This window comes from Physella acuta, unplaced genomic scaffold (assembly GCF_028476545.2).
Source record: "Physella acuta isolate Inbredline_101_S28 unplaced genomic scaffold, ASM2847654v3 ptg000466l, whole genome shotgun sequence".
Classification (NCBI taxonomy): Eukaryota; Metazoa; Mollusca; class Gastropoda; family Physidae; genus Physella; species Physella acuta.
The window spans coordinates 590,459-617,255 of NW_026731985.1; the positions used below are offsets into that span (position 1 = coordinate 590,459).

General features: G+C 43.9%; 1 protein-coding gene across 3 annotated transcripts in view; it reads left to right on the top strand.

The window, feature by feature from the left end:
- Positions 1-26,797, top strand: part of LOC131943773 (acetylcholine receptor subunit alpha-like) — a 45,290-nt gene that overhangs the window by 2,497 nt on the left and 15,996 nt on the right. Inside the window, exons 2-4 of one of the 3 annotated variants that reach the window (XM_059304042.1) lie at positions 14,742-14,786; positions 20,055-20,164; positions 25,960-26,097. In XM_059304042.1, coding sequence (XP_059160025.1) covers positions 14,742-14,786; positions 20,055-20,164; positions 25,960-26,097 — 293 coding nt within the window. Of the gene's footprint in view, positions 1-14,741; positions 14,787-20,054; positions 20,165-22,820; positions 22,931-25,959; positions 26,098-26,797 lie in introns of all 3 variants that reach the window. The other 2 variants (XM_059304041.1, XM_059304043.1) reach the window with 2 other exon arrangements.

Below are 26,797 nucleotides of genomic sequence, written 5' to 3' on the forward strand. Positions count from 1 at the left end.
TAATGACCTAGTCTGTTAATGAGTCTTCTAGTGACCTAGTATGTTAGTAACATAGACTGTTAAAGACCTAGTCTTTTAGTTACCTTGTCTGTTAGTAACCTTGTCTGTTAGTTAATGCGTTTAGTGATATAGTCTATTAGTGACCTAGTGTATTAGAAGACCTTGTCTACTAATGACCCAGTATGTTAGTAACCTTGACTTTAAGTGACCTAGCCTGTTAAGTGACCTAGTATTTACTTGGCCTTGACTTTAAGTGACCTAGTATGTTAGTGGCCTAGTAACTAATGACCTTGAAAGTAATTAAGTCTATTAGTGTTCTATCCAGCCTAGTGACCTAGTCCGCTGTTACTAAATATATGTGTGACCTAGTTATCCTATTGGCTTAGTGTAGTAAATCTCACACATGTATCGAGGCTATCCAGGTCATTGTTTTTGTTGCATGACCTTGTGACGGTGCACAACGGAAGTGCCAAGAGAGCACAGCCATTTTGAACCTCAGATTTTTCTGCTAGAAATTATTCAGACAAATTTTTAACACATCTTAATTACTGGCCAAAAAACAACCTTGAACACTCTAACTATTTAAGTTTTTAGCGTAATGTGGACAAAATAATGTTTTTCAAAACATCTTTAAAGAAATCGCAAACAATATGAAATTCCTGTAAATATGGAAGCTCCATGTAAAGTATTCAATTTTGTTTTAATTTGCTTCAATGTGGAAAATATTAATGCGTTCATCGTATACTTCAAGAAAATATGTATAGATGTACCAGTTGCAAGAATAGACAAAGTCTTAGGTTAAAATTATGTAGGGCCTTAAGGTGGTTTTAATCCTATTTCATTTACTCTAGCTCATTGCATCAATAGTTAGAATCACGGTGACAGTGGTTTATAGCATTGGTGGTTTTTCTGGGTAGTCCTGTACCCAACATGGCTGGTATAGACAGATCCTGTACCCAACATGGCTGGTATAGACAGATCCTGTACCCAACATGGCTGGTATAGACAGATCCTGTACCCAACATGGCTGGTATAGACAGATGCTGTACCCAACATGGCTGGTATAGACAGATCCTGTACCCAACATGGCTTGTATAGACAGATCCTGTACCCAACAAAACATGGCTGGTATAGACAGATCCTGTACCCAACATGGCTGGTATAGACATATGCTGTACCCAACATGGCTGGTAAAGACAGATCCTGTACCCAACAAAACATGGCTGGTATAGACAGATGCTGTACCCAACATGGCTGGTATAGACAGATCCTGTACCCAACATGGCTGGTATAGACAGATGCTGTACCCAACAAAACATGGCTGGTATAGACAGATCCTGTACCCAACATGGCTGGTATAGACAGATCCTGTACCCAACATGGCTGGTATAGACAGATCCTGTACCCAACATGGCTGGTATAGACAGATCCTGTACCCAACATGGCTGGTATAGACAGATGCTGTACCCAACATGGCTGGTAAAGACAGATCCTGTACCCAACAAAACATGGCTGGTATAGACAGATCCTGTACTCAACAAAACATGGCTGGTATAGACAGATGCTGTACCCAACAAAACATGGCTGGTATAGACAGATGCTGTACCCAACAAAACATGGCTTGTATAGACAGATCCTGTACCCAATAAAACATGGCTGGTATAGACAGATGCTGTACCCAACATGGCTGGTATAGACAGATCCTGTACCCAACATGGCTGGTATAGACAGATGCTGTACCCAATAGTCTGAATCAAGGTGCAGTGTTTTATAGCATTGGTGGTTTTTTCTGAAAAGTCGCTTTCTACATCCTTGTACCCCAAAAAGCATAGCTGGTATAGACAGATCCTGTACCCAACATGGCTGGTATAGACAGATCCTGTACCCAACATGGCGGGTATAGAAGCAGCAAAGAGCGCCTGTAATGTACTGCATTTATCCGCACTTTTCTGTGTGTTCCGGTATTGGGAAAACCCGCTAAGACGTTTCGTTGGATGGAACGGTTAAAAGCTCAAGGCTCTTGGGTCTTAATTTCAAATTGATTTATAATCCCGCCAAATTCTATGGAGGCGTTGGAGTGCCTGAATAGCCCCGTCTGCCCGCCCCCCCTCTCGCATGAGACGCATTCCCCCCCCCCTAGTCTGCATCTATTTGCAGCCGTTCCTCAATGGATCTAACAACATCCAACCTTCGTGTTGGAGGGTAAATGGAAATCAATTAAATTAATGAGTTTGTTTAGCGCATGTATTTATCTCTAACTATCATTAAATATATCTATTTAGTATGTTTTTTTCTTGAATTCCAAGAAAGATATTCAAAGTACCCAATTGGCCATCTGCTTCCATATATACATATATATATATATATGTATATGTATATATATATATATATATATATATATATATATATATATATATATATATATATATATATATATATATATATATATATATATATATATATATATATATATATATATATATATATATATATATATATATATATATATATATATATATATATATATATATATATATATATATATATATATATATATATATATATATATATATATATACATACATATGTATATATATATATTTTTTAATATATATATATATATAATGTATATAATGTATATAATGTATATATATATACATATGTATATATATATATATTTTTTAATATATATATATATATATATATATATATATATATATATATATATATATATATATATATATATATATATATATATATATATATATATATACATATATCCTAGTAATTACTTAGATAGGAGGTCATTGCTGGTATTTAATGATAGTCCTAGCAATCTTGAAATATATTGACCATCCTGAAATGTTCTAAAAAACTTAGCAGCAATAGAGGCTTCGAATATACTTATATTTTTAGATTAGATTTGAAACAGTGGGGGGGGGGATGGAGAGGGAGGGTTATCTAGTTCTTTAGACCAACTACCGCCACATTCATTCAATGTTTCCTTACTTTAAAATAACATCGTCCAGCTCTTTATCATAAAAATCGATTTAATTGGACGATTTGTAATTCATAATCTAATTGTACCTGGCGATTAAAAAAGAAACGACACCATGTTTGCTCACAACACGGTGTAGAGTGACACATTAGTTCTAGGATAGCTCATGATGGAGGATACATCTAACTCATCGATCGTACGCAGTTTCAAAGTAGTTGTATGGCCAGATTTTTAGTTTTGTTTTAAACCAAATTTAAAATACTTTTATGGCCAGCTTTTTATTTCGTTTTAAGCAAAATTTAAAACAATTATATGGCCAGATTTTTAGTTTCGTTTTAAACCAAATTTAAAATAGTTATATGGCCAAGTTTTTAAGATTAGTTCTAAATTAAATGGAAATAGAGTATACTGCCAGTTTTTTTTTTTTTTTTAGTTTTAATAGTTATGTGCCAAATTTAAAATCGTTATTTGGCCAGATTTAATTTTTAGTATTAAATCTAATTTAAGTGTCGCATGCCTAGTTTTAAGCTGCTGTTTTGTATAAAACGTAAAACAAAATGGTTTGTTTACCTCCCGTGTGGCGTTAATAGCTGCACTGCTCTAACAGTGCACATTCTCACGTCTCTAACCCTAGGGCTGGTAGCGGGTTTATGGTATTACAACTAAGATTTAATGGCTTTATAGAAGATTTAATTAAAGTCGCTTCATTAAAAAAAAAACGAAAAACTATGTACCGCGGCAAACATTAAAAATTGTACTTTGGCAGAAAATTGTTGCGAAAATTGATCATACGATGGCCTTTCGGATACCAGTGACCAAGGGAGGTCACTCAAATCTGGGGCTATTAGACATTGATTTGTTACTTGTCTATTTTCGTATTTATATCCTCGTTAACTTCGGATTTATATGTGAACATGTTGTGATTGAATGAGCATAGGTATCATATAAAAGCATGGGGGTTACTGGGTTTGCTGTAGGTGTGTCTCAGTGAAGAGTTTGCCACCACCCCCCCCCCCCAGAAGAAAGTCTACCGCCCCCCGCCCCCGAACGAAATGGAATTAATATAGAAAATACTTCGTCTATCATACCTATGACTTATCTATCGTGTTTTTAAAACTGTGTCTATTATACATTTGACTTGACTATCGTTTTGGTAATAATTCGTCTATCATACATTTATCTTATCCGTTGCTATTTAAAGCAAGCCAACATAAACGCCGGGTGAACATGGAAAGTATGTCTGTCAAATCATGTTGGACAACACACTTGTCATATCATTTTGTCGTATGGCGGTGTCGTTGGAACAAATCAAGTGTCTATTTTCCTGCACTGTTTAATTTTAAACTAGTATTTACCGAAACTTTAATGACTAAAGCACCATAGCAGATTTAAAATTCGAGTTTGTTTTTTAACCGAAAGCTTGTAAAATAACGTCCCTACCTCCTTTTGATGAACTCGCACCTTACGACAAAAACATTTTGAATTAGGCCATAAACACGAAAATAAAATTCCAATGTTGGAGCTAAAAATAGATTTCAAACACGCTCCAATGCGCTTCTTCCAGCAGAGTTGAGTTGGAGTGATGCCCCCTGATTTTAAGTCGGTCTTGTGTTTGGGGGGAGGTGAATGTCATTCAAGATTTAGGTCGCTGGTCATTTCGTTTTGTAAGGACACCAAATGTCATCCTGTCTTTGATGAAGGACACGGATGAAGATGATAAATTGAAGGATTAATGAACTACAGAAGTCTGGTATTTACAATATGGTTTGGTTTCTGAAGGCGGGAAACTGGGTTGAGTTCTTGAGTGTCGGAGCAGAGTTTTGCATCTTCTGACTTTAATTTCTCGCCAACCGCACGTGAGTGTGTGAACGATTGCCGGAGCGTGAGTGTGTGAACGATTGCCGGAACGTGAGTGGACAATCGTGCCGGATTAAATTCTTACCGGAAGTTAAAACGTTTCTTGTCCCCGGCCCTCAGACGGGGAATCCCCCTCAACTTGGCGGCTCTAGGAGCCACAACGCGAGTCCCGAGACAATCGAAGACGGAGCCATTAAGGCACTAGACACGGGCAGTACTGGCTCTAGAGCCGGACTCGAATTGAGGCGGGAGCGTTGAGAGCCGGTTGAAGACAAGCCGGCAAATCAAATCTTTACGACACGGCAGATCTGTTATAAAACAAAGGGGGGGGGGCTGTTTGCGTACGATGACTTTCCCCAATCAATCGTGTAGCCGGCACTAAAGCCGGACAACAATCAATCGTGTAGCCGGCACTACAACCGGTCAGCAACTTTACATCATTATCTACTTTTGCCGGGATTGCTTTTAGAAACAGCCGTAAAATTGTTGACCGATTGCTTTTGAAGAAAGGGATAATTGGAGATTTGGGTTTGGAAGTGGACAAGGTTAAAAGACAGGAAAAGTTGAATTAATTAATTAAGACAAACATTTTGTTTAATTATCGTGTCTGATTCATCTACTGCCCACATTTCGTTCAATTATCGTGTCTGCTTCATCTACTAACACAAAAGTCTCCTACTTGTTGTCTGGCTCGACTCTCTGGAATGTCAACAAGTCGGAAATAATCGTTTAAAAAACTTGACAATCTCTAACATTTTCATAGAACAATACTTTCTTTCATTAGGTATTATAGTACTAGTGTTGAATATTAGGTTGTATAAATGGAGATATTGGTATATGACATGTTGGTCAGTTTATGTTAGATATATTCGACAACGTCTAAATGTGATCTATAAATAACTTAACCTGGTGGCAGGTGCTCGTCTAACGACACACCAGCAGACAGATGGTGCTGGTCTCAAGACACCAACCTTAAGACAGATTTTGCTGGTCTCAAGACACCAACCTTAAGACAGATTTTGCTGGTCTCAAGACACCAACCTTAAGACAGATTTTGCTGGTCTCAAGACACCAACCTTAAGACAGATTTTGCTGGTCTCAAGACACCAATCTTAAGACAGAAGGGGCTGGTCTCAAGACAACAACCTTAAGACAGATTTTGCTGGTCTCAAGACACCAACCTTAAGACAGATTTTGCTGGTCTCAAGACACCAATCTTAAGACAGAAGGGGCTGGTCTCAAGACAACAACCTTAAGACAGATTTTGCTGGTCTCAAGACAACAACCTTAAGACAGATTTTGCTGGTCTCAAGACACCAACCTTAAGACAGATTTTGCTGGTCTCAAGACAACAACCTTAAGACAGATTTTGCTGGTCTCAAGACAACAACCTTAAGACATATTTTGCTGGTCTCAAGACACCAACCTTAAGACAGATGGGACTGGTCTCAAGACACCAACCTTAAGACAGATGGAGCTGGTCTAAAGACACACCAGCAGACAGAAGGGGCTGGTCTCAAGACACCAACCTTAAGACAGATTTTGCTGGGGTAAAGACACACCAGTAGACAGAAGGGGCTGGTCTCAAGACACCAACCTTAAGACAGAAGGGGCTGGTCTCAAGACACACCAGCAGACAGAAGGGGCTGGTCTCAAGACACCAACCTTAAGACAGAAGGGGCTGGTCTCAAAACACCAACCTTAAGACAGATTTTACTTGGGTAAAAACACACCAGCAGACAGATGGTGCTGGTCTCAAGACACCAACCTTAAGACAGATGGAGCTGGTCTAAAGACACACCAGCAGACAGATGGGGCTGGTCTCAAGACACCAACCTTAAGACAGAAGGGGCTGGTCTCAAAACACCAACCTTAAGACAGATTTTACTTGGGTAAAAACACACCAGCAGACAGATGGTGCTGGTCTCAAGACACCAACCTTAAGACAGATGGAGCTGGTCTAAAGACACACCAGCAGACAGATGGGGCTGGTCTCAAGACACCAACCTTAAGACAGATTTAGCTGGGGTAAAGACACACCATCTGACCAGCTCCCGCTACTGATCAGCCGTCGTTGGATAATCCTAAAAATCTGACGCGGCTGTCACTCAATCAATATTTTTTTTCTATCGGGGGTGGGAAGGGGTGGGGGGATTGATAATCCAGCTGGATCATGTATAGCCAGGGTTCGATCAAAGATTGGCTGTCAAGGTCAAGGTTTCACTGCCAACCTCCCCTGACCCCCACCCCCCTACCCGTACGTTTTCTCAAGGTCAATATGCACTAGATACTAGTAAAAAAAATGCAATATATAATCAACATTTTGTTTCAGATATCTTGCTCCAGGCAACGGAAACTTCCGTTTGCGGGAGGGGGGAGGGGGGAGGAGGAAGGCAATTATAAGAAAAATTAAAGTATATGTTTTTTATTTGAATATAACATTTTTGTCTTGTCGTGGTGGGGGGGGGAGGGGTGTCGGTGGACGTGCTCCGGGGCAGGGCACCACCACACCCAAAAAACAGCAAGCCGTCTACAGTCAGCCTGCAAAATGAAAACATACTACTAAAGCAATCTACTCATGAATTAGCATCATTTCTGCTCAATAAAAGGTATGAACAATGTTTTCCACAAAAATGTGCCATATATTTCATTCACTAACATGTGCTTAATTCCTTTACTAAAACCGACATTTAACTGAAATCTTTGAAAACAAATCAACATCTAAATCTCTCTAATGCCCCACAAAACTTTATTTCAACCGAAAATGTTTGAACACTAATCATCAACCAGCTAACTCTAGTAAAGTGAACTTCCCTTTCGGAGCTGTCGGCTCAGGGCGCAGGCGAAATAAGGTTAACCAGTTACTGTGTATCATGCTAATGAAGGGATAGTGTGGTGAGCTCTATGCCCGGTGGTCTTTACTTTCCTTACCTTTATTTAGGTACCCATCAAATTTGGGTGGACTTATGGTCGTGATACGATTCTAGCCAAGGACCCGAACTCGAGACTTTCGGGTTAGCAAACGAACGCTCTAATGCTCGGCCACGTCATTCCGCGCGCCCACTAAAAATATATTCCAGCCTTAAATCCTTAAACACTAATCATGATCCAGAAAGTTCCAGAGCCCACCATTGATCCGCCTGACTGACACACTCGTACAACTGGCAACTAATTGGCCTTAAAATCAATGCGACAAGCGGACAGCTGAAAATCTGGCCACGACACCTTTGATTAGCCAGATAAATAGATTAATTTTTTTATTGGAAGGTTAACAAGGAAAGTTTTGGGGCGGGTGTGTGTCGGTGGCACAAATGACGTCAGTCACGTGTCTGTGACGTGACAGGCACGTGACGAGGGGGGTGATTGACGGGCTGGGGTGACGTTTTGTGACTCTTCACGTCAGTGACGTCTTGCGGCTCTCGCAGACGGAAGTTTAATGAAGCTGAAGACGTTTTTATTGCTGGTTGGCCGGGAGAAATAGGAGGATTCAGAAAGACACGGATTCCAAGATGGTTTCCTCCAGAAGTTAATTAAACTCAAAAATGTCTTGAAGGAAGAAAGTACAACCATGTCGTCCACATACATACAATTAATGGGGATAGAACTGGGATAGTGAACATACAACTCTGTGTACACACGTGCTGTACATGCAACTCTGTGTACATACTTGCTGTACACCTTTCTGTAAACTTCGTCTGTATTAGTTATGACTCTACTCTCCCTGTATTTTCATGTGTTTACTCTTATATCTTTACTCTTATATCTTTACTCTTATATCTTTACTCTTATATCTTTACTCTTATATCTTTACTCTTATATCTTTACTCTCCATATCTTTACTCTTATATCTTTACTCTCCATATCTTTACTCTCCATATCTTTACTCTCCATATCTGTACTCTCCATATCTTTACTCTCCATATCTTTACTCTCCATATCTGTACTCTCCATATCTTTACTCTCCAGATCTTTACTCTCCATATCTTTACTCTCCATATCTTTACTCTCCATATCTTTACTCTCCATATCTGTACTCTCCATATCTTTACTCTCCATATCTTTACTCTCCATATCTGTACTCTCCATATCTTTACTCTCCATATCTTTACTCTCCATATCTTTACTCTCCCTAGCTGTACTATCCATGTCGTTACTCTCCATTTCATGACTTTTCCTGTCTCTCGCCCTCTTCTCAATCTCCCTCCTCTCGACTTGTCTCTCCTCATCCCTCTCTACCCCTGCCTTAATCTCCCTGTCTCTCCTCCCCTCACTCTACCCTCCTCTCTACTCACTGTCTGTCTACACTCTACCCATACTCCCTGCGCTCCCCTGTCATTACCCCCCCCCCCCTCCACACACACACACTGACGTCACCTTCATACACATCCAGGTAATTACCTGGTGCAACAGTTGATCCTCTCACCTGTATCTGCCACTACACCCACCCCCCAGCAAACCCTTACACCCTAGCACCCACCCACCCCCAGCAAACCCTTACACCCTAGCACCCACCCACCCCCAGCAAACCCTTACACCCTAGCACCCACCCACCCCCAGCAAGACATTACACCCTAGCACCCAACACAAAACGCCCCTACACTCAACACCTAACACTGAAACAAAACGCCCTTACACCCTAGCACACACCTCCAGCAAACCCTTACACCTAAACACCCAACACTGGAACAAAACGAAAAAACTCCGGTGTTTGCGAGTCGTGTTTATTATTGCCTCGCCTCCGCGCAATTAGCGCAGCTATGAGAAACACGGCCAAGTGGAGTGGAACTGGAGGTACCTTCGCTAATGACGTGTTAAATACTCTAGCACCGTGATGCAACTTGGCTGCATTCTTCGCCAGCCCCTCGTCATTTGAAGGGTAAAAATACTTTCATTAATATTTACTATCAGTGAAAGCGTCTAGCTACGGATATTTTTGGCTATAGAAGATCATTAAACTCCGCGCTAAGTTTTTTGTAGATGTACATTCAGTGGATCAAGTCGGATGACGTCAAGAGAATTCCGGCTTGTCAGCATAAATCGCTGGTCTGTTCACACGATTGGACAGTGCTGATCAAACTTTTATGCGATTGCTAGGGAAACTCTACTTCATCTGCCTCATCATGTGTAAAAATTCTTCTTGACTAAAGTAGAACTTTTAAGTGAAAAAAAAATTACATTAGATTCATATCTTTTTCCGATTAGAGTATCTGCAAGGTCTTTTGGTCTCAGTTGGTCGATTTGTCTTGTTTGGTCGATTTGTCTAGTTTGGTCGATTTGTCTTATTTGGTCGATTTGTCTTGTTTGGTCATTCGTATTGTTTGGTCGACTTGTCTTGTTTGTTCGATAATCCATCCATCTCACCTATCACCCAGCTGAATCCGCTCACTTTGACCTACACCAATATAGCCACAGCACGTGCCTGCCTCAAAGAGCCACGAAGATGCCGCAGCAACAAGTGTAAGGACGTCCCCACCCCAGTCTCCCCCTCACCCCCCCCCCCCCACACACACACACACAGACCAGCGTCGTGTTGACTCATGTCCCAGCAAGTGCCAATAATTAAAGGCTCTAGGAACCATACAGCAGCAGTCATCAGCAGACGTCGCCCCACCCTGGGGAGGCACGTCAGTGACCCAGGGGCTGAGCTCCCTATTGAATCAGACCCGTGGGGGAGGCACGTGATTCAGGCCAGTGCTAACTGGGACGTCAGCTCCCGCTAGGAATTATTCGGGTTTTTCCGTTGTAGTTAATTATAGACACAAAATGTGATGGTCCGAACAAAACTAGATTGAACGCAACCTTGACCTTCGTCTTAATTACACAATGCACAAATCATTTTTAACGCAACCTTGACCTTTGTCTAAACTACACAATGTACAAACCTTTTTAAGGTAACCACGTCTTTCGAACTTGACCGAACACAATGTACAAACCACTGATCACTAGCCTAAAGTGTCAAAAAACGGGTCTAGGACATTACCCCGGTCAATTGCTCCCCCCCCCCTCCCTACAGGGATTTTGTGCTCAGGGATTAATCTCTGGGGGTTACTTTATCTGGGAGTTAAAGACAGGGGTAATGACAGCGGGGTAATTGACCACAACTTTAGAGGTATAGCCACCCCCCCCCCCCCGACCACCAGCTTAGAGGTATACCCCCCCCCCTCTCACCATAATAGAGATCTAACCCCTCCCCCACCATTAGCCTACAGATATAACTCTCCCCCCTACCACCACCCTAGAGGTATAACAAACCTCCCCCCCTCGATCACAGGAGCCCAGAGGTATACCCCCCCCCTGACCACCAGCCTAGGGATGTAACACCCCCTGACCACCAACCTCCAGCCCTGATGCAATACCCAGCAACCCTGAACCGTAGAAGCCAGTTTACAGCAACGACAACTTGCCTGAACAAAATCAATCCAGCTACTGGCTACATGCGGCTACATGCGGCTACAAGCGGCTACAAGCGGCTACATGCGGCTACATGCGGCTACATGCGGCTACATGCGGCAACATGCGGCAACATGTAACCCACGTGACGAGGGTAGCTCGGGTGACGCTGTTATTAATTGCCAAGTTTTTTCAACAGCCCAAAAATAGAAGGCGGATGTTTGTAAACACTGGGGAGCTTGCTGCATCAGAGAGAAATGTAGTCCAGCACGCCGTGACAGATGTCAGACGTTATCGTCCAGCAGGTCATGACGGACGTCCGGCATTGACGTCCAGCGGGTCATGACAGACGCCAGGCATAGTCTTCCAGCGAACACAGACTTTCGTCCAACATTCATGTATAGTCTGTATAGAGTGTAATACTCTAAACAAATTCGCAATGCAATATGGTACTATCGCCAAGCATATCGGCCAGTAGCATACGACATTCGCTAAACATATTTGCCAAGTAACATACGATATTCGCCAAGCATCACATTGCTGGCGAATCAAATCTTACACGTGTCGCTGTCGCCGATAATACGTCATTAATTTTCCTGGCAGGGGTTTAATTAAGTTATTCCCTCCCTTGTTTTACGCTGTCAAGGTCAGGCTGTGAAGGTCACGCCGTGAAGTCTGCCACATTGGAACACGATCACAACCAATTTATCGCTTGACCAACTCTAATCATTTTTACCCGCTCTTTTATTATTGGCAATATTTTATTACTTTAGTCTTTTGAATTGACATGGTCTTCGTGTGTACGCTTTTATAATTACCTGCGCCCAAAAATAATGAATGTCCTTAAGAGCGCTCTTGTCTGACAGACGACTCGTTGTTTTGTCGCATTTCACGACAAAGACATTTTCCGCGTTGGTGAAGCTGACAAGCGCCGTAACTCCGCCCGCCGTCAGGGGATTAAAACCATAACTCTGCCCATTATTCCTGCTATGGTTCCCTGCCCTTTGCACTGTGCTTCATCGAACGGCTGTCGTCCGCGAGATTGTCGTACACGAGTTACTTCCCGTGGGATATGTCGAACGAATTTCAGAGGCGTCAAGTGGTTACATGGATATCACAACTGGCCGCCAACAAAAGGGTTCCCGACAATTATCGTCGCCGTGTTTTTGTATACAAACCCCGGCAAGTAAAGTAAAAAAAAAAAGTTTCCCTTTCAAAGTTATCGGTAGATGTTCATTTGTTTCTTGACCTCAGCATATGAAGGACAGTGTGGTCTGCACTATGCCCAGACGCCTATACTTTCCCTAACTTCTGTCAGGTACTCATCAGAGCTGGGTGGACTCAGAGACGTCCTGCAGTCTCGAGATCCCGACCTACATCCAACTCAAAACCTTCTGGCTAGAAGTCGAGCACTCTACCTCCCGACCACACTGTCCCATACTTTTTTTCAGAACAATCGATTAATTAAGCGCTCTTTGCATATATATATATATATATATATATATATATATATATATATATATATATATATATATATATATATATATATATATATTCTCAGCCCTACCACCGTTCACCGCAGTTCACCATCGCCACTGGTCAACAGCGCTCACCTTTCAACCCATCCAACTCCCCCCCACCCGTCCCACACACACACACACACACACACACACACAAACGCGGTTCACCCAAGTCCCCCGGTGACTGACACTGATTCTGCCATTTCGTTGTTTCGGTGTCTGCCTCCCCGTGGACCCGCCCAACCATCTGGCCAATCAACCTGACGTGGCCGCTCTAACCGGCTGATGTAAAGCGACCAGGGCCCGCGTAAAGCAGTGAGAACCCGACGTAAAGCGCATTAAAGGCGGGGGCCCGGGCAGGGAGATGACCCGCCGTAATGCGAGCTAATGCCAATTAAACTGTGATTAGGCGCGGCAAACATGGCGGCCGCGGAATGTTGTTCACAGGAAGTCAGGTGAATGATGGGAGATTTACTTGTCACAGGGGTCACCTGCCGCTAGGGTCGTTAAGTGACCTGTCACGTGGGTTCCTGTCGTAACCTGCCGCTGGGGTCGTTAAGTGACCCGTGACTGTGAGTGACCTGCCTATGTCAAATGTCACCCTTGTATCTCAGATTTTGGACCTAAAAATATCATCAGTTGTCTAAGTGTAAGGTCGTTGGGCATAAACGGTCATACTTGTAGATCTTTATCTGTCATACTTGTAGGTCTTTATCTGTCATACTTGTAGGTCTTTAGCTGTCATACTTGTAGGTCTTTAGCTGCCATACTTGTAGGTCTTTAGCTGTCATACTTGTAGGTCTTTAGCTGTCATACTTGTAGGTCTTTAGCTGTCATACTTGTAGGTCTTTAGCTGTCATACTTGTAGGTCTTTAGCTGTCATACTTGTAGGTCTTTAGCTGTCCTACTTGTAGGTCTTTAGCTGTCATACTTGTTGGTCTTCAGCTGTCATACTTGTAGATCTTTAGCTGTCATACTTGTTGGTCTTCAGCTGTCATACTTGTAGGTCTTTAGCTGTCATACTTGTAGGTCTTTAGCTGTCATACTTGTTGGTCTTCAGCTGTCATACTTGTTGGTCTTCAGCTGTCATACTTGTAGGTCTTTAGCTGTCAAATCTGTAGCTGTCAAACTCCTAGGTCTAATGTCTTTGGTTGTAAAACTGGAAGGTCTTTGGTTTTGGCTATCAAATGTAAGGTCGTTTGTCTTCAGCTATCTGAAACTGTAAGGTCTTTGGTTTTCGTCTGTCAACGGTTAGGTCTTTTTCTATGTCCAACACTAAGGTGTGAGGTAGTCCAACGACATTGAGGTGTGTGATGTGTGGTGTGTGGTGTGTGGTCTGCTCCCAACTGCTTCAGCATACAACCGTCCTTCACCTTCCAGCATAGAATTACCCCACCCCACCCCCACGCCGACCTGTATCTCTAATTTCCCTACTCCCCCAGCCCTGGCTTTGTGTGAGAGAAAGGTTTCTGATTTCTTGTCAGATAAAAAAATATTTCCTTTAGACAATTTCTGGCCGAAGTATTTTTTTAGAAATTCCTTTTTTAGGAAATCTGGAATCTTGCCTACACAGATTCGTAGAATAACGTTTTTGTCTCCAGGCTCTTTGTGACACTACCTTTACATCATTAATTCATTAATCTTATCGCTCATTTTTACCCCAACTGATATGAAACTATTATTTACTTGACTTTAATTATATACGTTATATACGATGTTACGTATTACGTGTATTTTAAACTACAACCCAATGAATCACTTAACCCCAGCTACCTTGACCTTGAGCTGTTCTTGTTGTAAACTGTATACTAATCAACCAAACTACGTTTAAACGGACTATTTAATTTTAAAATAATAAACAAAAATTAAACAAGCGCCTAGTTAAACCTGATATAATTAACCTGATCCAATAACCAAGGGTAAATAACTCTGATCTACCTGAACTTAATGAAAGTTTTTTTTGTTTTATTTTCCAGGACGAGAAGAATCAGATCATGACGACTAACGTTTGGCTTCGACAGGTAAGGTGGGTCTCGGTCACGTGATGAGGGGTGGGGGGGGGGGGGGGGGGTACGGTAGCTCGTGTTTCGGGAGGGGAGGGGGGAGGATTGTATAATGATTGTTTGGCTAGCTGGTCGGAAGTCTTTGATTGTATGTGCAGTGATATAATGATTGTGTGGCTGAAACAAGAACAAAAATACCTAAATGTGAAGAATGATTGGGGCAATTTATTTTAATTGTTTGTCTTCAAGTTTGTACTCAATCAGCACAGAGTGACTTATGACTGAGTGACTTATGACTGATTGACTTATGACTGATTGACGACGCTGTTGCATTTATTTCACCCTATTCTAACATGGCTTGTGTATGCCACTAACCACAAGGTCAATCTTAAGCTCCCACGGGCATGGTGTGACTTGAGCTCTTATTGACAGGGTCTGACTTTAGCTCAATCAGCCATGGTCTAACTTAATCTCATATAGATAGGGTCTGACTTAAGCTCATGAAGGCATGGTCTGACTTTAGCTCATATAGATAGGGTCTGACTTAAGTTCATGCAGGCATGATCTGACTTTAGCTCACATAGATATGATCTGACAACCTTTATGGACATGGTCTGACATTAGCTCACATAGATATGATCTGACAACCTTTATGGACATGGTCTGACATTAGCTCACATAGATATGATCTGACAACCTTTATGGACATGGTCTGACCTTAGCTCAAGCAGGCATGGTCTGACTTAATCTCATATAGATAGGGCCTGACAACCTTTATGGACATGGTCTGACCTTAGCTCAAGCAGGCATGGTCTGACTTAATCTCATATAGATAGGGTCTGACAACCTTTATGGACATGGTCTGACATTAGCTCACATAGATATGATCTGACAACCTTTATGGACATGGTCTGACATTAGCTCTGATAGGTTCTGGATCCAGTAATCTGATTAAATAGGTTAACCCTAATTAAGGTAATTAGTCTTCAACTGTGAGGTCGTGCAGCTACAGCTACAGCAACCACATGACGTAACACACCTGACGTGACACACCTGACGTGACACACCTGACGTAACACACCTGACGTGACACACCTGACGTGACACACCTGACGTGACACACCTGACGTAACACACCTGACGTGACACACCTGACGTGACACACCTGACGTGACACACCTGACGTGACACACCTGACGTGACACACCTGACGTGACACACCTGACGTGACACACCTGACGTGACACACCTGACGTGACACACCTGACGTGACACACCTGACATGACACACCTGACGTGACACACCTGACGTGACACACCTGACGTGACACACCTGACATGACACACCTGACGTGACACACCTGACGTGACACACCTGACATGACACACCTGACGTGACACACCTGACGTGACACACCTGACGTGACACACCTGACGTGACACACCTGACGTGACACACCTGACGTGACTCACCTGACGTGACTCACCTGACGTTGGTTGACGGTTCCAGTCCACGTAAGACAACTTTGCTGGACAGTTCAACGACCGTAGTGCTAGACGGACGGCCAGGACAGTTAGTCTAGACAGCCAGGACAGCTAGTCTAGACGGAAAGGATAGCTAGTCTAGACGGCCAGGACAGCTAGTCTAGACGGAAAGGACAGCTAGTCTAGACGGAAAGGACAGCTAGTCTAGACGGCCAGGACAGCTAGTCTAGATGGCCAGGACAGCTAGTCTAGACGGAAAGGACAGTTAGTCTAGACGGCCAGGACAGCTAGTCTAGACGGGCTAGTCTAGACGGCCAGGACAGCTAGTCTAGACGGAAAGGACAGCTAGTCTAGACGGAAAGGACAGCTAGTCTAGACGGCCAGGACAGCTAGTCTAGACGGAAAGGACAGCTAGTCTAGACGGAAAGGACAGCTAGTCTAGACGGAAAGGACAGCTAGTCTAGACGGAAAGGACAGCTAGTCTAGACGGCCAGGGCAACTTGTCTAGGCAGCCATAGTAGCTACTCTAGACGGCCAGGATAACAGTGGATGTTCCTCTAACCTGTTCTTCCTCTGACATGTTCTCGGCATGTGTAAATCTAATTCTTTTTTATGGGATCACGTGTAGGTGGCATGCAGGTTTATTACAGGGATTTACTTACCTGTAAACAACATGCAGGTTAATCTCCGGGTTTTAGGAAGCGAGTATATCTTGTTCTTTAAAATGAAAACTATATTATTTTAACTTTTTTTTTAAATTTATGATTAAATAGAGTATCTTCCCCTTGATATAAATAGCATAAAAAGAACATCCACTTTACAAAAAAACTTCATTTCAAAAGCATTTGGAAAATTTAAGCAATTACACGAATAAATAAAAACTTTTAATTTGAATTTAAACATACGAACGTTATGCCGCTTAATTGTGTTGATTGCCAGATGAATTTAATGAGTAATTAACTTGGCAGTCGACGTCATGCCCACCAACATGCAGATGGCTGTAAAACGCCGGAGACTCGACCAAATTTGAACGCGGCGGCCTCCACCCAACTCGACCAAATTTGAACGCGGCGGCCTCCACCCAACTCGACCAAATTTGAACGCGGCGGCCTCCACCCAACTCGACCAAATTTGAACGCGGCGGCCTCCACCCAACTCGACCAAATTTGAACGCGGCGGCCTCCACCCAACTCGACCAAATTTGAACGCGGCGGCCTCCACCCAACTCGACCAAATTTGAACGCGGCGGCCTCCACCCAACTCGACCAAATTTGAACGCGGCGGCCTCCACCCAACTCGACCAAATTTGAACGCGGCGGCCTCCACCCAACTCGACCAAATTTGAACGCGGCGGCCTCCACCCAACTCGACCAAATTTGAACGCGGCGGCCTCCACCCAACTCGACCAAATTTGAACGCGGCGGCCTCCACCCAACTCGACCAAATTTGAACGCGGCGGCCTCCACCCAACTCGACCAAATTTTAACGCGGCGGCCTCCACCCAACTCGACCAAATTTGAACGCGGCGGCCTCCACCCAACTCGACCAAATTTTAACGCGGCGGCCTCCACCCAACTCGACCAAATTTTAACGCGGCGGCCTCCAGCCATCTCACCATGCCAGTAAATCAGCCCGAACTAGTCGCGTCTTCCCTCCGTGCCCAGCGCTCCGTAAAGTCGTGGATCTTGGTCGATGACCACAGCTTGACAACTGGATGTTTGGAATACAGGGTCTGTCCAGTTAAACCAAACTACAGGGTCTATTCAGTTCAGCCAAACTACCGTCCCCACATCCCCCCCCCTTACGTCAAATACATACCCGGGTACACCCCATCTCTTAAACTACACTTGCCGCCGTTAAGGGGGGAGGGGTGTTCTTTTCCCCGCTCCGACGAAGAAGTGCCGTAGCCATCAGATTTATACTCATCAGATCTGTGTGGATAGATTGGGGCCACTCTACGAGCGGGAGATTTATGGGCCAGGGGGGTGGGAGGGGAGGGTGTCTCAGTTTCATTCAGCGCCGCTTGATTCATTCGGTTAAATCATATGTTTGGCTAGTCAGCAACACAAGGTGCTAGTAAATCTCGCCGTCTGTGTGTCGTCTGCTCGGCCGTCCATTCTGTCAGTCGTGTGCTCGGCCGTCCATTCTGTGAGTCGTCTGCCCGGCCGTCCATTCTGTGAGTCGTCTGCCCGGCCGTCCATTCTGTGAGTCGTGTGCTCGGCCGTCCATTCTGTGCTATTGATTCCGCAGACCGGAAATGCCAGAATGTGCCGGGAGTTCCAAGAAAAAAATTATCTGCGTACGTCACATACTGGCGTTGGAGTGGGGGAGGGGGAGCTTAATTAACAAGGGTGAGGAGAGTTAGGTCAAATACTGATGTTGATTTTACACTATGGGGAAGGGGGGGAGGGCTTTATTAACCATAAGAGGAGGGAGTTAAGTGAAAGCTGGTATTTTGGTTTCTGGGTGTATATACATTATATATATATATATATATATATATATATATATATATATATATATATATATATATATATATATATATATATATATATATATATATATATATATATATATATATATATATTACATTTGGGGGAAGAGAGAGTACAAAGTACTTAGTGAAATTGAAGACGGGCTCGCTAATGGTTGATAACACTTGAATGTTTAGACATAACTCCAGGTATTTATTGGCAAACATTTACTAATATTTCTTAACGAAAACATTATGTCTGACAACACGTCACTTACAATGTTGGCTGGGAAATCAATATCTTATTTTTTTGCCCACGTGATACACGCGAAAGTTGACGTTACGTCACACGGAAATAGACGGACGTCAGTCGGCGAAAGTTGGGACGTCATATCTTGTCCTACTTTGTTAGACACGATTTGATTGGGTCATTTATTTTTCTTTAATCCGCTCATTCACACACAAAAACGGGGGTTATTTCATCAAACTTAACCCCCCACCCCTCTTTTTCAGTGTTTACTTTTTACTTGAAGAAGCAGTGTGGGATAGGGACGTATATGTCATGTTAGAGTCGTGACGTAATTGTCACATAAGGACAGAATCTATCACATCAGGGGCAGTAACTTGCCTGTGTGTAAAGGGACAGTATCGAACTCAGGCAACACCCACGACCTGCCGTCCCCCCTCCCTTCCAGGCCCCACAAAACCTTATGGCGAGCCTCAAAGCTTTGTTGAAAAACGTGTTGATAAATTGTTGATGAAATGTTGATCTAGCTCAAAAGGTTGACGAATGAGGCCATGGGCTATTTATAAACTTGTCCACGTCTTTAGACCAGCGTCCAACAAGAGACCAGCCCCGAGCAAACATGAATGAATCTGTTGTTTAAGCCTTACCCACGGGCTGGTGAGTGACTGGACCCCTACCCAGGGGCTGGCGAGTGAGTGGGCCCAGGTCTCGAACTAACATTTACGTCTGGCGTTCTTTGTTTAACTAACATCAGATGACAGACAGAGGCCTACAGCCGACATTAGGAATGGACATTTTTCAATGTAGCTACATTTCTTAGCGACACAATAGCATCGGTCTAAGAACTCACATACTGGGTGATTTCCCTTTCCCTGGGTGATTTCCCTTTGACTGAGTGACAATATTTAGACAGGTGATAAGAGCGACAATCTTATAACTGATCTAATGTAGGACTGGTACTACGGTGACGACAGTACTGACCGTACATCTGACCTTTTAGCTGACCAGTTAGCGTTCTATCTGTCTGTCTCTCTGTCTGGTCTGGTGTGTCCACCAATCGCCTCGTGTCTTACCTGTACAGGAGTGGACAGACAAAAAACTCACCTGGCTAGCGGCGGAGTACGGGGGCGTTGACCACCTGTACGTGCCCTCTGAGCACATCTGGCTCCCGGACATCGTGCTTTACAATAAGTAAGTTCCACCAGCAGCGGTGGATGGCTCCACCAGCAGCGGTGGATTGCTCCACCAGCGGCGGTGGATGGCTCCACCAGCGGCGGTGGATTGCTCCACCAGCGGCGGTGGATGGCTCCACCAGCGGCGGTGGATGGCTCCACCAGCGGCGGTGGATGTCTCCACCAACTGTGAGTTGATGGCTCCACCAATTAGTAAGTGGATGGCTCCACCAGCAGCGGTGGATTGCTCCACCAGCGGCGGTGGATGGCTCCACCAGCGGCGGTGGATGGCTCCACCAGCGGCGGTGGATGGCTCCACCAGCGGCGGTGGATGGCTCCACCAGCGGCGGTGGATGGCTCCACCAGCGGCGGTGGATGGCTCCACCAACTGTGAGTGGATGGCTCCACCAACTGTGAGTGGATGGCTCCACCAGCGGCGGTGGATGGCTCCACCAGCGGCGGTGGATGGCTCCATTGCCAGCTGGTCAGCTAGACCCGTTTGTTAGCTGGGACCTGAAGCTAGCACTCAGGGTCTAGCTGCAGCTACCAGGATCTAGCTGCAGCTACCAGGATCTAGCTGCAGCTAGCGAACATCCGGCTGTAGGACCCTCCCCTAGACCGTGGTTCATGTCGTAGCCCCAGACTTTGATGTTAGCACCGCTAAAGCACCCAGCACCTCCATGTTGTCTGCTCATTGTTTGCTTGCACTCATCTGCAGAATTAGATTTTACTATAGCCGCTTCTCACTACATCCTGCCACTACATGCCACACTCCGCCACTACATGCCACACTCCGCCACTACATGCCACACTTCGCCACTACTAGCCACACTCCGCCACTACATGCTACACTCCGCCACTGCCCGCTACACTACGCCACTGCCCGCTACACTCCGCCACTACACCGAGCAGCAAATGAACTTATTACATTCCCTCCCCCTCCCCCTAAGTTAACTGATTAATTTAATGACGTCATGTTGACACAATCTTGCACGTCCCGGGGCCTTACACCCCCCCCCCCCACCCCCACCCCCCCCCCCCCCCCCACCCCCAGAGTCGGCCACTGCTTAACCAGTTTGATACAAATCATCAAGCCACAGGTTAACACGATCTCAATTCCAACTCAGGAACTGACAAAACAGGTCATAGTTAATTATTGCTCCCCCCCCTCCCCCCCCCCCTACCATTCCAACGTTCAGCTAGTTCCCTACTGAGAATGTTTTTCCAATCAAAATTGTTCACATAAAAAAGTTGCCGTGGTGTCTTCAAGTACTCACCCAGCAAGTTAAACAGCTCACACCTCCGTTAAGACTAGACTAGCAGAAGACATTGTTCATCGAAATTTATTAAACAGCGGTGCAACTCCTTTTTTATTCTGACATCACCAACATTCACGCTACCATATCTAATTAGGCTACCGAATATTTCGTGGCTACCGACGTTTACTTTACATTCTATAATATCATAAAATATAGCTTAAATTTTTTGAATGACTGGCCCCGATATTTTCCTGTCAGTACTGTTTTCCAACTCTTAACATAAATTATGCACAAAGTGATCGGTTAATGCAATGTAGGTTATCATGTCACCTTAGCCTGTAAATACACTACAGTAGATAAAAGTGCCTCATGCCGCATCAGATTTGAGATACATAACATTGTATAGATGCTTATGCTTAATTCGACCTAGGACGAACCTAGGACGAACTTAGGACGAACCTAGGACGAACCTGGGATTAAACCCGGGACTAACCTAGGACGACGAACCTAGGGCTAACCTAGGACGAACCTAGGACGAACCTGGGACGAACCTGGGATACTTGGCTGAATGTTTCCATGTTGTACATCCAATCACCTGCATGTTTTTGCATGTCTAATGTCACCTCAAAACCTGCATGCCACATGTCACGTTAGGGATCTTTGTGTCACGTGAGTGGATCTTTGTGTCACGTTAGGGATCTTTGTGTCACGTGAGTGGATCTTTGTGTCACGTTAGGGATCTTGGTGTCACGTTAGGGATCTTTGTGTCACGTTAGGGATCTTTGTGTCACGTTAGGAATCTTGGTGTCACGTTTAGGGATCTTTGTGTCACGTTAGGAATCTTGGTGTCACGTTTAGGGATCTTTGTGTCACGTTAGGAATCTTGGTGTCACGTTTAGGGATCTCTATGCTACGTGCAATGTAGCAAATGTTATGCTTATTATCACGCAATTATTTCACGATTTATTTCTAATGTAGTTACTAGATACGGTCTCAATGACTAACTTATTTTAGCCAATATTGCAGTAGTGGCTGTATAACTATGGCTGATTGTCTTTAAATGTATAAACCAATTTTCATGATGGGCATTTGCATGTAATGACGTCTTTTGTCATGCCCAGTTTCACAAGTTGAGCATAAATGATGGAATACAATCCAAATATCAACAATTATGTGACCTCCCAAATATCATATCAACCTGACTGAATGTCATGACACACCTCCCAAATGTCATATTGACCTGACTGAATGTCATGACCCACCTGCCAAAAGTCATATTAACCTGACTGAATGTCATGACCCACCTTCCAAATGTCATATTAACCTGACTGAATGTCATGACGCACCTGCCAAATGTCACATCAACCTGACTGAATGTCATGAGACACCTGCCAAATGTCATGTGTTTCTGTCAAGGAGTGGGAGGACATGAACCTGCGCTGGATGGCCAGAGAGTATGCCGGCATTGACGAACTGTTGGTGCCGTCAGAGGACATCTGGAGGCCGGACCTGGTCCTCTTCAACAAGTGAGTCTTTCTGCCTGGGGTGGGAACATGGTCTTTCTGCCTGGGGTGGGAACATGGTCTTTCTGCCTGGGCTGGGAACCAGGTCTTTCTGCCTGGGGTGGGAACCAGGTCTTTCTGCCTGGGGTGGGAACATGGTCTTTCTGCCTGGGGTGGGAACATGGTCTTTCTGCCTGGGCTGGGAACCAGGTCTTTCTGTCTGGGCTGGGAACCAGGTCTTTCTGTCTGGGGTGGGAACCAAGTCTTTCTGCCTGGGGGAACCAGGTATTTCTGGGAACCAAGTCTTTCTGCTTGGGGTGGGAACCAAGTCTTTCTGCCTGGGGTGGGAACCAGGTCTTTCTGCCTGGGGTGGGAACCAGGTCTTTCTGCCTGGGCTGGGAACCAGGTCTTTCTGTCTGGGGTGGGAACCAAGTCTTTCTGCCTGGGGGAACCAGGTATTTCTGGGAACCAAGTCTTTCTGCTTGGGTGGGAACCAGGTCTTTCTGCCTGGGGTGGAAACCAGGTCTTTCTCTGGGGCGGGAACCAGGTCTTTCTGCCTGGGGTGGGAACCAGGTCTTTCTGCCTGGGGGAACCAGGTATTTCTGGGAACCAAGTCTTTCTGCTTGGGGTGGGAACCAAGTCTTTCTGCCTGGAGTGGGAACCAGGTCTTTCTCTGGGGTGGGAACCAGGTCTTTCTGCCTGGGGTGGGAACCAGGTCTTTCTGCCTGGGGTGGGAACCAGGTCTTTCTGGACACCAAGTCTTTCTGGGTACCAGGTCTTTCTGCCTGGGGTGGGAACAAGTCTTTCTGCCTGGGGTGGGAACCAGGTCTTTCTGGGAACCAGGTCTTTCTGGGAACCAAGTCTTTCTGTCTGGGGTGGGAACCAGATCTTTCTGCCTGGGATGGGAACCAAGTCTTTCTGCCTGGGATGGGAACCAGGTCTTTCTGCCTGGGATGGGAACCAGGTCTTTCTCTGGGGTGGGAACCAGGTCTTTCTGCCTGGGGTGGGAACCAGGTCTTTCTGCCTGGGGGAACCAGGTATTTCTGGGAACCAAGTCTTTCTGCTTGGGGTGGGAACCAAGTCTTTCTGCCTGGGGTGGGAACCAGGTCTTTCTGGGAACTAGGTCTTTCTGGGAACCAGGTCTTTCTGCCTGGGATGGGAACCAGGTCTTTCTGCCTGGGGTGGGAACCTGGTCTTTCTGCCTGTGGTGGGAACCAAGTCTTTCTGGGAACCAGGTCTTTCTGGGAACCAGGTCTTTCTGCCTGGGATGGGAACCAGGTCTTTCTGCCTGGGGTGGGAACCTGGTCTTTCTGCCTGGGGTGGGAACCAAGTCTTTCTGGGAACCAAGTCTTTCTGGGAACCAAGTCTTTCTGCCTGGTTTGGGAACCAAGTCTTTCTGCCTGGGTTGGGAACCAAGTCTTTCTGCCCGGGGTGGGACCAGGTCTTTCTGTCGTGGGAGGGAACTAAGTCTTTCTGCCTGGGTTGGGAAAATACAATATGAGACACCTAGTACTGACCTACCTACCTATTTTTGGTGCCCTGTGTGCATGACTGGGTGACGGTATTCCTACCTGCTTATAAACAAGACTAACCTTAGAACACTCTCCACAAAGTTTCCATTTTATGCTTTATTTCTTGTGCGTCTTAACCTCCGAGTAACATTATAATCCTTAAACAACGACAAAAAAATGACATTTCAAATGTGGCAAGTCACTACTGGTTATAGAGGCTAGGAATGCACCTGGCCACTCACCTGAGCACACCCCCAGGTCAAGCTACCCCCTCCCCATGTTTCCTGGTCCCAGCATGGTCATCAATAAATTACGTCACGCTACACAGATAATGGGAGTGGAACTCTAATAAATGGGGAGGTGGGATTTCAGGAAAACATAGATTTGTATACTTAATGGAGGTGGGATTACAGGAAAACATTGATTTGTATACTTAATGGAGGTGGGATTTCAGGAAAACATAGATTTGTATACTTAATGAAGGTGGGATTTCAGGAAAACATAGATTTGTATGCTTAATGGAGGTGGGATTTCAGAAGGAAAAAAATAGATTTATATGCCTAATGCAGATAGTGCTCAGAATTTCTGAAAAATAATTGTTTCAAATACAACAAAAATTGCAGTTAGTAACAATGCGTGACGTCATTAAAGAATGGTTTAAATTCGTGTAACAATGAGTGACGAAGGGGAGAGGGTGGTGTGGTCGGTACAAAAAAAAAAGCTTGTTGGATTTTATAGACTCTGACCCAGAATGGCAGCTGATATCCCATGATTCAAACATCCATCACCCCTTGTTTACCTAGCGCCACCTATCCTACCCAGTTTTTTGACGCAACACATTTTATAGCGCAACAACACTTTTATCAACCCCCCCCCCCCCCAAAATAAAACTCAGCCATCTTGTTTTGATATTTTCCCTACAAACTGTTTTTCTATTGGCGAAAATAAAAGTTTTATTTCTATTGGCTAACGTCAACATGGCGGCTCTTTGTTTATGTTTATGCGCTATTTATAGCATTGTTAACAACACCTCAATGTATTCATATTGCTTGCTTTGGTGCGACACTCTCTTCACATTAATGTTATGTGTTGTGCTATTGCTTTTAATGTTGATGTTATGTTAATATTGATGTTTTGTATTGTGGAAATGCCTTTAATATTGTTGATGTTTTATGTCATTGCTTTTAATATTGATTTTTTTTTGTGGAAATGCTTTTAATATTGGTGTTTTGTATTGTTGAAATGCTTTAAAATGATGTTTTGCATGATAATCAAATATGTATAATTAAAGCTCATAATGATTGTGATAACACTAATTAATCTAACTTTAATTATATATTTGTTCTTTGTTAACACCTCAATCTACTATAGAATTCAAAAATTTGTTTTCATTTTTACTACAAATAAATATATTAGCCATCATTTATTTAATCAGATTTTAAAAAATCAAAAATGTAATTAATTGAATAAAGTCAATGCTCCAGCTTGGATTCGAACCTGCACTGTTTGTAATGACTAAGATAACCAACGGTTTTCTTACAGCGCAGATGGCAACTACGAGGTGACCCTTATGACGAAAGCGACGATTCACTCCAACGGCCACGTGGTGTGGGAACCCCCTGCCATCTACAAAAGTTCGTGCACCATTGATGTGGAGTTCTTTCCCTTCGACGAGCAAAGGTCTGTAGCCAACAGTTAACCCAAAGCCGGACCCCTTATATTTTGTGGTACACTTAAGCTAGGCCTTGAAAATTCTAAGGAATCCTAAAACTAGAAACCTGACATTCCAAGATATCCTTCAGCTAAACCTTTAACATTCTAAGATATCCTTAAATTATATCCTTAAAATTCTAATTTAACCTGACGTTAGGTTCCTAACCTACATCTCTTGTTAGACGTTTTATCTGTGATTTACATCGATAAAAATTAATTAATTTAGATTTTGTATTTAGCGTTAGTTTAGCCATTCTTAAAGAGATAAATGCCTTGATTTAAAATCTTGACTCATGAGTAGCCAACAATAACCCTAACCTGGTCTCAACATTCTCAAAACCCAGTAGCTCTAACCGACATTGTCTCAAAATCCCTAACACCAAAACAACTTCTAGTTACCTTGATAATACAGCTTTTGGAGAAATCGAATCCCTAAGTTGCAAAAATAGCTTTTTAAAAGTTGGTCAAATGATCCTTTTTTCCCCCATAGTTTATTTTTGAATAGACCATACTGTCTCCTGACGTGAGAAAGACCACATTGTCGCATAGTTTAACGCGAGAATGACCAAATTCCCCCATAGTTTAACGAGAGAAAGACCACATTCCCCCTTAGTTTAATGAGAGAATGACCCCATTCCTCCATAGTTTAACATGAGAAGGACCACAT